Source organism: Canariomyces notabilis, assembly GCF_033297395.1.
Source record: "Canariomyces notabilis strain CBS 508.74 unplaced genomic scaffold N656scaffold_30, whole genome shotgun sequence".
NCBI classification, from domain to species: domain Eukaryota; kingdom Fungi; phylum Ascomycota; class Sordariomycetes; order Sordariales; family Chaetomiaceae; genus Canariomyces; species Canariomyces notabilis.
Genome location: NW_027041852.1, coordinates 143,422 through 157,534, shown reverse-complemented (window position 1 = coordinate 157,534; position 14,113 = coordinate 143,422). Strand labels below are relative to the sequence as shown.

General features: G+C 53.9%; 5 protein-coding genes across 5 annotated transcripts; 2 read left to right on the top strand and 3 right to left on the bottom strand.

Annotated features, from left to right (window-relative positions):
• Nucleotides 1-254: 254 nt before the first annotated feature.
• N656DRAFT_413449 (uncharacterized protein) lies at nucleotides 255-1,621 on the bottom strand. Its single transcript, XM_064809578.1, has one exon. It carries the CDS (start codon nucleotides 1,119-1,121, stop codon nucleotides 312-314), a length of 810 nt encoding a protein of 269 aa, XP_064666237.1. The 5' UTR covers nucleotides 1,122-1,621; the 3' UTR covers nucleotides 255-311.
• A 442-nt stretch (nucleotides 1,622-2,063) lies between these two features.
• On the top strand, nucleotides 2,064-3,103 carry N656DRAFT_413460 (uncharacterized protein). Its single transcript, XM_064809579.1, has one exon. It carries the CDS (start codon nucleotides 2,340-2,342, stop codon nucleotides 2,961-2,963), a length of 624 nt encoding a protein of 207 aa, XP_064666236.1. The 5' UTR covers nucleotides 2,064-2,339; the 3' UTR covers nucleotides 2,964-3,103.
• A 922-nt stretch (nucleotides 3,104-4,025) lies between these two features.
• N656DRAFT_717649 (V0/A0 complex, 116-kDa subunit of ATPase) lies at nucleotides 4,026-6,979 on the top strand (the record flags this gene model as incomplete). The annotated part of the gene is made up of 5 exons (XM_064812214.1): nucleotides 4,026-4,154; nucleotides 4,227-4,305; nucleotides 4,370-6,436; nucleotides 6,492-6,712; nucleotides 6,848-6,979. 5 exons carry the CDS (start codon nucleotides 4,026-4,028, stop codon nucleotides 6,977-6,979), a joined length of 2,628 nt encoding a protein of 875 aa, XP_064666235.1.
• Nucleotides 6,980-9,369: 2,390 nt separating this feature from the next.
• N656DRAFT_413346 (uncharacterized protein) lies at nucleotides 9,370-9,789 on the bottom strand. Its single transcript, XM_064809576.1, has one exon. The coding sequence runs from the start codon at nucleotides 9,647-9,649 to the stop codon at nucleotides 9,425-9,427; it is 225 nt and encodes a 74-aa protein (XP_064666234.1). The 5' UTR covers nucleotides 9,650-9,789; the 3' UTR covers nucleotides 9,370-9,424.
• N656DRAFT_413352 (Tcp11-domain-containing protein) lies at nucleotides 9,790-12,379 on the bottom strand. Its single transcript, XM_064809577.1, has 2 exons — nucleotides 12,369-12,379; nucleotides 9,790-12,288 (listed from the first exon to the last, which is right to left on the bottom strand). The coding sequence occupies exon 2, from the start codon at nucleotides 11,994-11,996 to the stop codon at nucleotides 9,930-9,932; it is 2,067 nt and encodes a 688-aa protein (XP_064666233.1). The 5' UTR covers nucleotides 11,997-12,288; nucleotides 12,369-12,379; the 3' UTR covers nucleotides 9,790-9,929.
• Nucleotides 12,380-14,113: the final 1,734 nt, after the last annotated feature.

Here is a 14,113-nt window from a genome sequence, read left to right as displayed (position 1 = left end):
CATCGCAACGACGCTTAGCCGATTGCTTATTCTAGTCCTGCCTGGGACTTTTAGCTTTCACATGGTAATCCTCTGCTTGCTGTCATTGTTACGTTTCCTTGTTCTATTGGTGCGTCTCTCGATCTCAGCCTATTGATTACCACCTTGACACGATGCCTCTGTGCTAAGGAGAGAAAAGTAACAGTTCTGCAAGTCTGAAATTGCTGCCGACATGCCCTGGTAGTCCTTGTAGCCCTAGCTTGGTACCTCATACTCTGTACTAACCAAAGAGCGTGTGTCGAACCTGGTCTCGTTTTAGCCCTGTGCTTAATCTATCTATCTTCAATCCGGCACTCCCAACCCCCATACAGCACGAACGGAGCCCAGAAGTAAGGCGCCGGATTCTTCCTCCGTACGGCTAAGGTCACTTTCTGCACGGCTTTGGCAACGTCAAAGAGTACACCGCCAGAGACAGAACTAGCTCCCTTGGTGCTGAGTAGTGCTGGAAGGTCGGCAAACAGTTCTTCGAGGAACTCCTTCCCGACTATGTCTGAGCACTTCCACAAGGTGCCGATGGCCGAGGTCACTCCGGCAAGCATCAGCATCGGCAGCAGACCTGAGGGCTCCTCTCCCGCCCGAAGCTCTTGTTTTGCGGATTCGCAGGTAATCATGACAAAGAGCGCAACCTGGAGACGTGTGTTCAATATTTGACGAGCTGTCAGGTAGCGGTTGGAGAACTCGGCGACGTCGTCCGGATTAAGAACCAGGGCTGGTTGCAGCGGGTGGGAGGCATCGAGCCTTGCATGGCCATGGTAGATGGCCAAACCGGGCTTTTTAGTCGCTGCCAAAAACGACTTCTTGGTTACGTCTTTCCCAATATAGGGGCCGACTCCTAGTCTCTGTGCTAGACTCCTTAACCATGTCTCTGAAGCGGACCTATCGCAAGACGGATTTCCGAATACTGCGGACTTGCTCAGTAGGTCGAAAAAGGCTCGCGCTTTACGCCTTTGAACCCAGTCCCAGGCGTCCCCAACCTGTCCCGCTTCAACACTGAGACTGACGCCGAGTTCACAGACCAATGCTGTTCGTTCCACCAACGCGGCTTTGTACCTGAAAGTTTCCCCTTCCTCCTCAATGGTCATGTCGCTTCATATCCGGTTCAGAATATCCTCGGCCGCAGCCAGCTCTTCGAGTGCATACTGGAGGGCTTCGACTTGGCCTTGTTGGTACGCATGCTCCCAAATCAGTGCCTTGTCGAACCGGCACTTTACAAGTTGGAAGCTCATGCCATAGTCAAGGAGATTCTTCTCAACATGTTCCCAAGCCGCCAAGGTTTTGTTGAGAACACTCTCTACGTCGACGACGTCATGAGAAGGCACTCCCTTTCCGATGCACACTCCATAGATCCAGTATTGATATATCAGCGGCTTCGTGGTCTGCGCTCCTGTTGCCCCCCGGTTATCTCCCACTGCAGAATAGAGGAAACGTGCGAGCTCGAGACAGCTGATTGCGGCTGGATATGAGGCTGCCCAGTAGTCCGAGCAGAGTACGGCTGCTAGTCGAAATTGAATATCGGCCAGAACTGCTATCCGCTCTTCCCCCTCTGGCAGAAGCTCCAGGAAGTCCATCGCCTTCGCCAACCACGCAAGTGCCTCCTTGGCGCTTTTCTCTCTTTCCACACAACTAGCCTGCTTGCTTTTCAGGTCTTCAATCTGGGAAAGACAACCAAGCATCTCGATTTGGTGAACCACCCGCCGTCCCGCGTCGGTCTTCTCAACCCAACTGATCACAAAAAGCCTTGAAGTCATCAAAGTCGCCAAGTCGATGGCTATTTCTCGACACCAGTTGGTCTCGCCAGGCAATGGTAAGACACATAGCAGCCTCCCATGCTAGCTCGGGGTCTTCGGAGAGCTGTGCCTTGTCTAAAGCTGTTTGAGCCCAGTCAACAGCGGTGTCCCAGTTCTGTTGGTGCGAATAGATCGTGGAAACCAATATTGCGCAAATGCAAGGGAAATTCTTATAGCTGGTTCTTGCAATGTCTCTTTTCAGTGCCTCAACAACACCTTCGATAAGCTCTCCCTGTTCAATAAGGTCTCCCTGTAGGGAGGCCTGGACGAGTGCCGTGTATTGATCGATGAGGGCGGATTCATTGGCGCTGACGCCTGCAAGAAAAGACATCTTGAGTTACCATCTCGTTTGGGGTTCACGCCAGCGCTGTCATAGACGCATAGCTCGGGCTAGTGATATGTCGCTAAGTCGGGCCGGCACTGGGCTCTGCTCTTCTATGGCAAACACCTTGATGGAAGAGCCGGCGGTGAGGCGGCGGGTGGCTAGCCGCCACTCACCTGACGACTCACCTAATGGTGACAGAAAAAGCAATGCTAGAAGTGGGGCTTCATGGTATTGAGTGGCTTGACCCTGTACGTGTAGTTGACATTTGGCAATGCCTAGTAGTGTATACGTATTGCAAAGTCGGATGCGAATCTCTCGTCATTCTCACTGACTTGTACAGGTTGAAAGGCATACCAAAGGGGCAAAGCCTTGTCCCGGATTTCGCAGAAGACATCGAGGCGCTCACAAGCGATGATCCACATTTTGATCTCACCTTCGAGCTTGACGTTGATGCCGAGGAAGAACTCGTTGAGGATGAAAAAGCCGAGTTTGTCGATCCCGCTCTCATCACTGGCGTCCAAATCAGGAAATGCCGCCTGATAGCGACCAGACAATGCGTTGAGTACGGAATTGTGTCACCGTGTCCTAACGCGACGCCGGGTCCGGGCATTTTGTGGTGTATTGCCTGCACCATCCACCCCCTTGGAGATGCGTGTCAGGGAAGCTGGCGTCGAGCTCAGCCTGCACCATTGCGCTGCTTCAGCCCGAAAGCGTCGACGACGAGGAGACGGTCGAGAAGGTCCGCAGGAAGCTCACCGGCGAGTTCAAGTCGGCTACAAACCCGCTGGCGCCGAAGGCGCGCTCGGCATTGAGCGCAAGAGCGAGCAAGAGAAGACTTGGGGGCAGTGCATTCGGGGGTCCAGAGTGCACACCGACCGTGGCGTGTGGATGCTGCGGGAGAACGCCCGGTGCAAGAAGGGCATTCACCTCAAATGCGTGGCCGCCTTGGTCGCGAAACTCCCAGTTCCTGACAACGACCTCGAGGCGGACCTGGAGATTCGTGTCAAGCTTGGCCCCTCGACCGGCAACAGGCTTGGAATCCGGCGCATCGTTGCATCGCATGCTGCACGAAGCGGTTTGAAAGCAAGACGATGCTCGCCTTCCGCCCAGCCACGCGGAACATTAGTGAAGAATGCTCTAGGAGACATGAAAGTCCTTGGACATATTGGAATATCACCCAAGTAGTGAATAGACCCAGGCAATATCCGTATGGAAGATTCTATGGAAAGCCCAAAGGCATGGGACCGTACTGGATTCTCCGGTTGTCGATTCTGTCCAAACTCCGTAAGATCTTGCAAAGCAAACGCAGAGCAGTAACAGAATGTTACTTCGTAAGGCTGTGCCTAGAAGCCCAACCTGGCTGGGCTCGGGACAGCGAATGGACATTTGAAGGCTGAATTGGCGGCATACTGGTAAGTTGCTTGCATGATTCCCGTCAAGCGCGTGATAGTCGACCATCTCCATAAGAACATGATGATGAACGTAGCGCCGCTGGCGGATCAGTGAGTCGCGCTACCCGTGGACTCGGAATGCTTCAAACCGATGATCGGCCCATGGCTAATGCTGGAAAGGCAGTATGAACGTAATTTGATCCATGCGGGCCATATCTGACTCGCGGCAGAGAGAGAAGGAGCTGTTGCAACTTGCAACGTACGAAGACGTTCAGAAAGGTGGAGTCTTGTGTATGACGAAGTACCCTAACCCTGGACGGGGCTGCGCCACGAGGCTTTGCCGACCCCCTGGTCAAACAAGGCAATGAGCTAACGTTAACAGCTCGATCCAACTCCAACAACCGTTGTTGGCTTCCGCTTGTCATCCTCGCTATCACCATCGACATCGCCTGTAGCCATCGGCCCATTCGACCGACCGTTGCGATGGCTCCGGCACGGGACACGCCGTTCCGCTCGGCGGACATGAGCATGGTGCAGCTCTACATTTCCAACGAAATCGGCCGCGAAGTCGTGAATGCCCTGGGCGAAGTTGGCCTGGTGCAGTTCCGAGACGTGCGATCCCACCATCCATTCTTTCGTTGGTCTATTATCTGCTTGCTCTACTGACTTTGCTTATCTGTCTAGCTCAACGGCGATTTGACAGCATTCCAAAGAGCATTTACTCAGGATATCCGCCGCCTCGACAATGTTGAACGCCAGCTTCGTATGTCCCCTCCACGGGTTCTCGCTGCGCTTCCCCAAATCATAGGCTTGCTAACCTTCGGCAGGCTACTTCCACGCCCAGATGGACAAGGCCGGGATTCCCCTCCGCAAACTCGACCTGGATGTCGATACCCTCGCCCCGCCCTCGACCACCGAAATTGACGAGCTGGCCGACCGCTGCCAGAACCTGGAGCAGCGCATCTCCTCGCTAAACGAGAGCTATGAGACGCTGAAGAAGCGCGAAGTGGAGCTCACTGAGTGGCGGTGGGTGCTACGTGAGGCCGGCGGGTTCTTTGACCGCGCCCACGGGAACGTGGACGAGATCCGGGCTTCAACCGACGACGACGACGCCCCGCTGCTGCAGGACATCGAACACCACACGGCGGCGCCCGAGGTCGAGCGGTCTTTCTCCGGTATGAACATTGGATTCGTCGCCGGTGTGATCTCCCGCGACCGGGTCGCTGCCTTTGAGCGCATTTTGTGGAGAACGCTGCGCGGTAACCTCTACATGAACCAAGCCGAGATTCCCGAGCCTCTGATCGACCCTACCAACAACGAGCCGGTGCAAAAGAACGTTTTTGTCATTTTCGCGCACGGAAAGGAGATCCTGGCCAAGATTCGCAAGATCTCAGAGTCCATGGGTGCCGAGATCTACAACGTCGACGAGAACAGCGATCTGCGGAGGGACCAGGTGCACGAGGTGAATGCCCGGCTCAACGACGTCCAAAACGTTCTGCGCAACACACAGCAGACGCTCGAGGCCGAGCTCGCGCAAATCTCGCGCTCTCTGTCGGCGTGGATGATTCTGATCAGCAAGGAGAAGGCCGTGTATAACACGCTCAACCTCTTCTCGTACGACCGCGCCCGTCGGACCCTCATCGCAGAGGGCTGGTGCCCCAGGAACGACCTCCCGCTCATTCGTTCGACACTGCAGGACGTGACGAACCGGGCGGGGCTGTCAGTGCCGTCCATCATTAACGAGATCCGGACCAACAAGAAGCCGCCGACGTACCTCAAGACGAACAAGTTCACCGAAGCATTCCAGACCATTGTCAACGCCTATGGGACCGCCACGTACCAGGAGGTCAACCCGGCCATTCCCGTGATTGTTACCTTCCCTTTTCTGTTCGCCGTCATGTTTGGTGACTTTGGCCACGCCGTCATTATGCTCTCCGCCGCTCTCGCCATGATCTACTGGGAGAAGCCCCTGAAGAAGGTAACCTTTGAGCTCTTCGCCATGGCCTACTACGGTCGGTACATCGCCCTGGTCATGGCCTGCTTCTCGATCTACACGGGTCTCATATACAACGACGTCTTTTCCAAGTCGATGACGCTGTTCAAGAGCCAGTGGGAGTGGGTCGTGCCGCCCGACTACCGCACCGGCCAGCAGCTGGTTGCCCGGCTGCGGGACCCCAACTACCGGTACCCGTTCGGCCTTGACTGGAGATGGCACGGCACCGACAACGACCTCCTCTTCACCAACAGCTACAAGATGAAGATGAGCATCATCCTCGGCTGGGCGCACATGACGTACTCGCTGTGCTTCTCGTACATCAACGCGCGGCATTTCAAGCGGCCCATTGACATTTGGGGCAACTTTGTCCCCGGGATGATTTTCTTCCAGTCCATCTTCGGCTATCTCGTCGTGTGCATCGTCTACAAGTGGACCGTCGACTGGTTCGCCATTGGCAGGAACCCGCCGGGACTGCTCAACATGCTCATCTACATGTTTTTGCAGCCGGGCAAGGTCGACCCGGCCGAGCAGCTGTACGCGGGGCAGAAGTACGTGCAGGTCTTTTTGCTGCTGCTCGCCGTCGTTCAGGTGCCAATCCTCCTGTTCCTCAAGCCCTTCTATCTGCGCTGGGAGCATAACCGCGCCCGGGGCAAAGGCTATCGCGGGATCGGCGAGCGCGCAGTGAGGGTGAGCGCCCTGGACGATGATGCCGACGGGGATGATGGTGCAGCGGGGCAGAATGTTGCGAACGGTCGCGGGGCAAGTTTGGATAGTGAAGGCGAGGGCGTCGCTATGATTGCGCAGAATTTGGATGAGGATGAGGGGGAGGGTGGCGGAGAGCATGGGGAGGAGTTTGAGTTTTCGGAGGTTATGATTCATCAGATTATTCATACCATTGGTAAGTTTCCTTTTGTTTTCTTTTTGCTCTTGTGGCTAACCACCCTGATGTCTAGAATTCTGCCTCAACTGTGTCTCACACACGGCGTCGTACCTCCGCCTCTGGGCCCTGTCGCTCGCCCACCAGCAGCTCTCGGCTGTGCTGTGGTCCATGACCATGGGGCCGGCGCTGAAAATGACGGGCATTGGCGGGGCTATTTTCCTTGTTGTCATTTTTGCCGCCTTTTTCTGTCTGAGCTGTATCATTCTGATCATCATGGAGGGTGTCTCGGCTATGGTGAGTCTTTTCTTTCTTTCTTTCTTTCTTTCTTTTTTTTTTTTTTCTTTCTGTCCCTCCGTCATAATTCATTGTGCCATATATGGTGTTGTCCCTTGTTTGCAACGGGAGATAAGCTAACTTAGACTTTTGCAGCTTCACTCGTTGCGTCTCGCCTGGGTCGAGTCGTTTTCAAAATTTGCCGAGTTTGCCGGCTGGCCGTTCACCCCGTTCTCGTTCAAACAGATGTTGGAAGAGTCGGACGAATTGAAGGATTACATGGGCTGATTGAGAGAGTGTACATGTAGTGGGGTGTGGGGGAATAGGCAGTGTATAGTATGGTATGCATGTGATAGAATAGATATCTCACATCGTTTTTGTCGGTTTTTACCTGCTTTGCCTCTGGTTACGTTGTGTGCGGGCGGTTTAGAAGAAGCTTGGGAAGCGGATGGATACGGTACTACATATCCGTGACTGCTGAACGTGTGTGATGGTCTTGATCAGGTGAGCATCTATCTGGTCATTCGAAATTGCCCCTATTCTACAAATCTGCAGCGCCCGGCTCTTCCCTCGTGTCTTGCTTTGGCTGCGTGGCTAGAGGGCATTAAGCTATTGACTCCGAGTGGGATGATGATCGGCCCCTCAGTTCCGTTCATCTCCAAGATAGATGGCTAAGATAGTGGGCTTTGTTCCTGAGGCGAGTAACGTGACGACTGATATTTACTGATCGAAATCGAAAGACTGTCCGCTTGATAACCGGGCGAGGAGGGCTGGAGGCATGATTGTTTTTGGCTACTGTTCGAATCAAAAGGAAGGAGGGGGAGAAGGAAGGGAGGAGCGTGGGATAAGAGGGAGAAACAAGGCTGTAGAAACCACCTACGGCTGTGGTGTTGGAGACTATCATATCGCCTTGGCCTTGTCGATAGTGTGGTGTACATAGTGTGGTGTATTTCTCTGTTGTCATTTCCCCTGACTGTCTACGTGAGGTACCACGCGCAGGACTAGAACATTCAATGTGCATTGCCGCCGTAGCAAAATTAAAATCCCGCATAAAGCACCTACGCCCTTGGGACTGATGACTCTCCACCCCCAGATTCTCGAAGCCTTCTGGAAGGAAAGGGGTGAATGGGGGTTACATGCCGGGCTCCACCTCGTCTTGAACTACATGTAATGCATCTGATTACACCAAGTTACACCACCTTGCCTGCCGCCCGAAGACCGTGGCCAGGGTGTGGTATGCGTCTGAGCATATACTCTTAGATGGGGAGTGTGTTGGGGGGGGGGGGGGGGGGGGTGGATTTACAGGTACCTGTCCGTAGATAGATAAAAGTATGCATCTCGTGTGTTGTACGACTTGGAGGCCGGATCAGCCCGTCGATTGGCATTACGTACCTATTGTAGCAACCGATCTTTTTTCATGAAATATGCACGCGGGAGGGAGGACGGGAGGGTGGAACCGCGGGAGAATCTACAGTACCTTTTTACGAGACGATACTTGGTTTGGATTCCGATCTCTGTGTTACCACACTTTTGGCCGCCTTGCCCTGTCATGACCTGACCTATGTACCTCGCGCCTATGCAAGGCTATGATGAGGTGGGTTCATCAAACTCACAACATCCGACCGCAATCTGATGTGTGAACACGAGAGATTTTAGTGTATGATCACGAATACTCGGGTCAGATACAAGACTCGGAGTTGCTCCATACGGACATAATTCGCGTGACATGTACCGTATACGCAATACATTACAGAACGTTCAAACTTCAACCAGCTGTGCTCCGTCGCCGCCTCCGGCCGCCCCGGAATCACAACCAAACCGAGCCAGTCCCGGAAGTGAGCCCCCACTCACCTACCTAGCACACTACACCTCAGCTTAGTGTATCAAACCCCCATCATCCAACTTGCAATCAATCTCTCCATTTCCACACCAAACCACTGTTGCTGTTGCTGTTGCCTGCTTTCTGTAGCAGTGTTGATACCCAAGTACGGATTATGCAAGTCAGGAAAATTAAACATTATGCTACCTCCGTCCACTAGAACAGCTCACTCTGACTCGGGGGTTTCCAAGTTCCAAACCCGCAGTTCGCACCACACACACGCATAACGTTGACTCCATAACGTCAAATGACTGCATCTACACTATAGCCACACCTCAAGTCATATACCTACATGCAGTAGAAATCCAAAGCCATATCCCCGGAACGCGGCAGCCAATCATCCACCGGGTTCGCGATGGCCTAAAAATGGAATCATTTTCTTCTTCAAGTCAATCCTTCACATCGCCGCAGCGTACAACGCCACACCCGTTTCAAATCTCTCATAATATGTCTGTCTACTGCATACTCTACAGTTACATCAACGCCTTACATGTGCTTTTGGTTCAATGCGCGTTGAACTGTTCAACATGCTGCCATGTACTGTCCTATCCAGCACTGCGTTCACTTCACCCTCCGCAATCGGCATGCCATGCAACATGCACTGTTGCTGATAGCGCAGCGACCAAAGCCGAATCATCCTCCGTTCGCCTCACTTATACACCAAGGCGGCATCTCGGACGTGCCTCAGATATCCACACGGCCAATGCAGTACAGTACAGAGGCAGCAGAGGATTAATGCAGTGAATCAATCTGGCGGACGAGCCGTCTATTTCTGTGTGTCTAAGGTAGGCTCAACTCAACCAATGCAAAGCCCCGAGCCAACCAACCTCTAAACTCAAGCATGCTTCTTCTGTCTATGGTCTCTCAGGTTTCTCCCTCACCCTAAAGCATATCAGGGTCGATAACGACTTTGTTGGATGGTATGGGGTAATAAAACAAAAAAAAATTGATAGATAGTCCCAAAAACGACTGTAGCCACGCCGCCCACTCAAAAGCCCAGACAGATAGAGGGCAAAACGCCAATGCTGTGTGCTCAAAAACTCCGTGTTCCATCTCTTGGCTCCCGCTCTGGGCAGCATGACGCTGCCGCTGATCGTGGCCTCTCGTGGCCTCGAGGAGAAATGCAAATTAAAACTCGTCGATGGGGGTATTTCCGCCGATAAGAGAGATATTCAGGCAAAGAGGGGAAATGGAAATTGCTGCATTGACGAATCAAGGTCGGGAGAGCCCTAAGGAAATGCGGCAACCCAGCTTCCGGCGTCGGGCCCAGATTAAATATCGTAATAGAGTCGAATGGTGTCTTCGAAATAGTTTTTGCCGTAGTAGAAGGATAGTAAGTGGGCTGAAGCCTGTAGGGCATCATGCGCAGCCGAGACCTTGGTCCTGGAAGAAGCTGAGCTCATCCTCAACGTCGCCCTCATACACCAATGGTGCCCACACCCGCCAATGCAGGATTCCGAGATGCGCCAGCCGGACTGCCATATCCTCAATGCCAGCGTCCTCGCGAGGGTCGCGCGGCGCACCGACATCTCCAAAAGCGCTGATACCACGCTGGCTTGGCCGACCGGCGCCGTACATCCGGCCGCCTGTCACAATCGAGAAGAGCTGAAGCCCCGAGAGATTCTTGAATTCGCTGACCCGTTTCGCGAGCTCCGCCAGCAGCCGCTGGTGGAATTGTTGTTCCACCTCACGGAACAACTCATTGTGAACGTCACTCAGCCGCGCAGCAAGCTGCTTCTCGAATCCTGGCAATGACGGAGGCGCATTCGCATAGCGCAAGATCTGCAGGGCCATCGCGTCCGCCAGACTCCTCCACCTCTTTGCCGGAGAAAGGGATGCAACGCCTTCGGAGAAGTTGGCTTGGGGTGCCGTATGAAGAAGGGCAAGGAGTGAGTTGTAGAGGTCACGTGCTTTAGTGCGGGACTCTGCGGCATCTGACGACGGTTGCGGGAAGAAGACACCCGAAGTACGAGGCGAAGAGAAGTTGGAGCCATGGTCGCTGAGAGCGAGGCTGGACGGACGCGATGTAGTCGGGGCCATGAAGTTGAAATCGCACGAGGATCGATTGTTCGCCGAGGGCGCCTCGCTGACGTATGACGGCGGCCTCTGGAACATTTGTGACACCCTGGATAGGCGTTCCAGGTCCTCGTATCTCCTCATGCAAATCTCCAAGCAGATGCTGTCGTACATGTCGGATCTGAGTTTGAGAAGCCGATCCTCATCGAATGAAAACGTCGATTTCAGGACCTTGGTCGAGCTTGACGGAAGGACTAGCCTAGAAAGAGCGTCAAAGAAGACAGTCATCTCGCCGAAGGCGTTCAAGTACGGAATACGCGAGTTCGCATATTCTCGCTCAACATGCTGCTGAGCCGCCAAGTACCACAACCGGGCGGGCGCAATGCTGGATTTTCTCGACTCGATCCTTTTGAGGAAGTAACGCTGTTCAAAATGCACCGTGTCCTCGATCAGCACCGGGCGAAGGCACCGGATCTGGTGGTTCGCCACATCAAGCTTCATCGCTTCTAGCACGCTGAGCAGGTTCCGCATACCCTTCACGAGCTCGGTCATGTCGTTGTTGCGGTTCCCGTTGCTCAGCTCCTGGTACATCTCGTCGACCCATTCATCCCGCATCGGGGCACAGTGGAGCTTGAGCACGCCGGCCAGCCACGACGCTAGTTTCTCGAGATCGGCAACGCCGCGGTTGAACTGTTGCATCAAGAGTTCAACGTTGAGACCCTCATCGAGAAGCTCCCGATCCCGCTGCGGCACCAGCGTCTCGACGATTTCACGGACTGCCTGCAAGAGCGATGGCAGACACCAGTCCCCGTTCGGGTATCTCACTTGAAACTGCTCGCGGTCCGTGACGAACATGACCAGCTGCTCGAGGAGCGTCGACCAGAACTGATTAGCCTTCTCCTGCTTCCTCCTTCCCTTCTCTCCATCCAAATTCGGTCGGAAATGGAGCTCGGGATCAAAGTTAATATCATGCCGCAATTTCGGATTTTGTACAATCTTTGTGACGTCGAGTTCGCTCAGAGTTTGTTTTGTGACTGGCGGCTCGAGCGGGCGATCTGCGACGATGCTCACTGGACGAGACCCCAAAAAGGGTCTGGAGTCTGGTGGTGGTGCGTGGGCTGTGAGATATTCATCGCTCTGTTTTGTGCTAGAGTTCGTCGAGCAAGAAGATGGATTTCTAGATAGCCCCGGCGCAGCAGTGCCCCCCGGTGCAGGTCCGCCGGCGCCAAGGTCGCGTGAACCACGGGGTAAATCTTGGGCAGCCGGTGCTATGTCTGAAACATCCGACTCGGGGGTTGGATTCCGCGTCTCCGGAGCGGGCTCGGCCGGTATCGGCTCCTCGCCGGAATCCTGTCTCCTATGGGTGGGCATGTGGCTCTCGATTCCCCCACCAGCACCTTGATCGCCCATCTTCAACGTCGGCAGGTGCTGTTGCGATATCGTGAATCGACGGCTTATCGATGCAATGCAGACCAAAAGAGATGAGAGCGCAATCAGATCTCAATTGGCACCAGATGATGAGTCGCTTCACAAGTTGACTCTCCCACGATTATATAGAGAGAGGAAGACCAGCTGTCCTGGTTAGCATCACTGCAGCATACTCGAACGGGGAATATAGCCGGCAAGGTGCAGGGACAAACAAAGCGGTATGCAACACAATCCGGAGACGAGGTCTCGTGACACCGGGAGAATGCATGAAGCACTGTACCAGTGGTCGCTCAGAGAGTAAGGTCCCCGGTGACAAGCCTCGCTCGAGGAAGAAGCGGAGGAGGTCAGGCTCACCTGCACGGTTCCTGGTCGAGTGCCAAATTTGCAATGTCGATGCTCCCCGATGGCGCGGTTTGCTGACCGACGGAAGCAAGCAGCGCGCGCGCTGAACAAAGTACCGCGTGAAACGAATGTCACCGGAGTCGATTATGGGTGGTAGGCAAGCTTGGACGGGAGCAGTATGGAGAGAGCGGACGGTGGTTTTGGCCCAGCTCCGAGGCTCATGCGACTAGAAGGTGCCAGTCGACCCAATATTGAACCAAGCGGAAATAGAAAGGAAGCACGGCAGTGTGGGTAGGAAGAAGAGGCGGTGGGTAGGGGAAGAGTATATGTACTGCCGCTGCATGCACGAGCGTAGTCCAGTGTCTGGGGCCTCGAAAACAAAACCGGAACCTTCAAGCGAAGTGTATACGCTGCGCAGGTATGGCTTCGGTGAGAAGATGACGGCAAACAAGAGCAGAAAGGGACGAAAGGAGCGAAAGTAAGCAGACAGGTGCGGCCGTCTGTCAATTAGTATTATTATGTGTCAGTTCAATGGAGATGGTAAGAGCGCAAAGGAGTGTGAGTGATGAGATGGGAAAGGGTGGGAGACGAGATTGCATGGAAAGGAGAGAGCCACGACATAGGAGTGGGCCATCTGAGGTGACAGTGCTTTTGGGCCTCCCAAACGCTTGTAGCAAGGGAGAACTAGCGGCAATGGCACCCTTGCACCCCAGCTCACGTTAGACTGTGGGAACTCTTCTTTTTCGCGGTTCCCCTTGCCTTCTCCTGCCGTGCTGGCGGCCAGCACACGAGACGACCCAGTCCCACATCGAAAAAATGATCAATAAAGACACACCTTTCAGGTACCGCCCCCATGCAGCATCAGGCTTGCCGTGGACCATGCAACACCCCCTTCTCTGAAGGGAGGGGCGACCCACACATCTGGAATCCGCCTCAGGACCGCCCTTTCTCTCAGCGGGTACAATACCTACCTTACACAGTACCACAGTAGGTAAATAATTACAGTACATTACCGATGTACTGTCTTGTCCTCCGGTATTTAAACACCCAGAAGTCAGGTAGTCATTATCACAAATCAAGCGTGAGCCGTCAGGTTTGGCGAGGACACCGCGTACATCGCACGAACTTGTTTGTAGCCATTGCGCTGTGCGAGCAGAGAGTCAGGTCATGTCGGGCAGTATGGTACCGGTAGTCAGGCGTAAGGTGCAGCCCGATCCTAGGGGGCTCAACAGCAGAGGCACCGAGTATCCGTATCATCGGTCAGGTCACTCCGAGGCGGCAAACACGCCAGCAACAAAGCAGAGCCATTCGTACGTTGCAGGCGCTAACCTTACATTATTTCCGTTTTATACAGTGCATACCTCACGAAGTACAGGATGCACTCATCCAGCTGTAACGTTATGCCTGGTGGATTTGCTCCCGTTGAGGCGTTTCATCAATCTTGGGCGATTCCTCGGTCGAGGTCAAACAATGTCGACGGGCATTCATCACCTTTTGGTTAAACATGCGCCTGCCAAGTGTCCGGTATGGAGGTTTGTTTCGTAAATTAGGTAAATACATAACGTTACCATGTAACCGTATGTGCACTACATTTGCAGCGAGAGAAATGATTGTTGCAGCCGGGCAAGGCGCTTCAGTGGTTCAAATTTCCCGAAATAATCAGGCTGTTAGAACGGCATAACAGCGGCGAATGCAAGTGCCACTCTCAGGCTGCTTATCAAGTCATCCTCCAACATTTTTGGAACAGTTAGAGCGCA

Coding starts and splice junctions, on each gene's coding strand:
- N656DRAFT_413449 (XM_064809578.1), bottom strand. CDS start 1,121: ATGACCATTGAGGAGGAAGGGGAAACTTTCAGGTACAAAGCCGCGTTG.
- N656DRAFT_413460 (XM_064809579.1), top strand. CDS start 2,340: ATGGTGACAGAAAAAGCAATGCTAGAAGTGGGGCTTCATGGTATTGAG.
- N656DRAFT_413346 (XM_064809576.1), bottom strand. CDS start 9,649: ATGCTGCCCAGAGCGGGAGCCAAGAGATGGAACACGGAGTTTTTGAGC.
- N656DRAFT_413352 (XM_064809577.1), bottom strand. CDS start 11,996: ATGGGCGATCAAGGTGCTGGTGGGGGAATCGAGAGCCACATGCCCACC.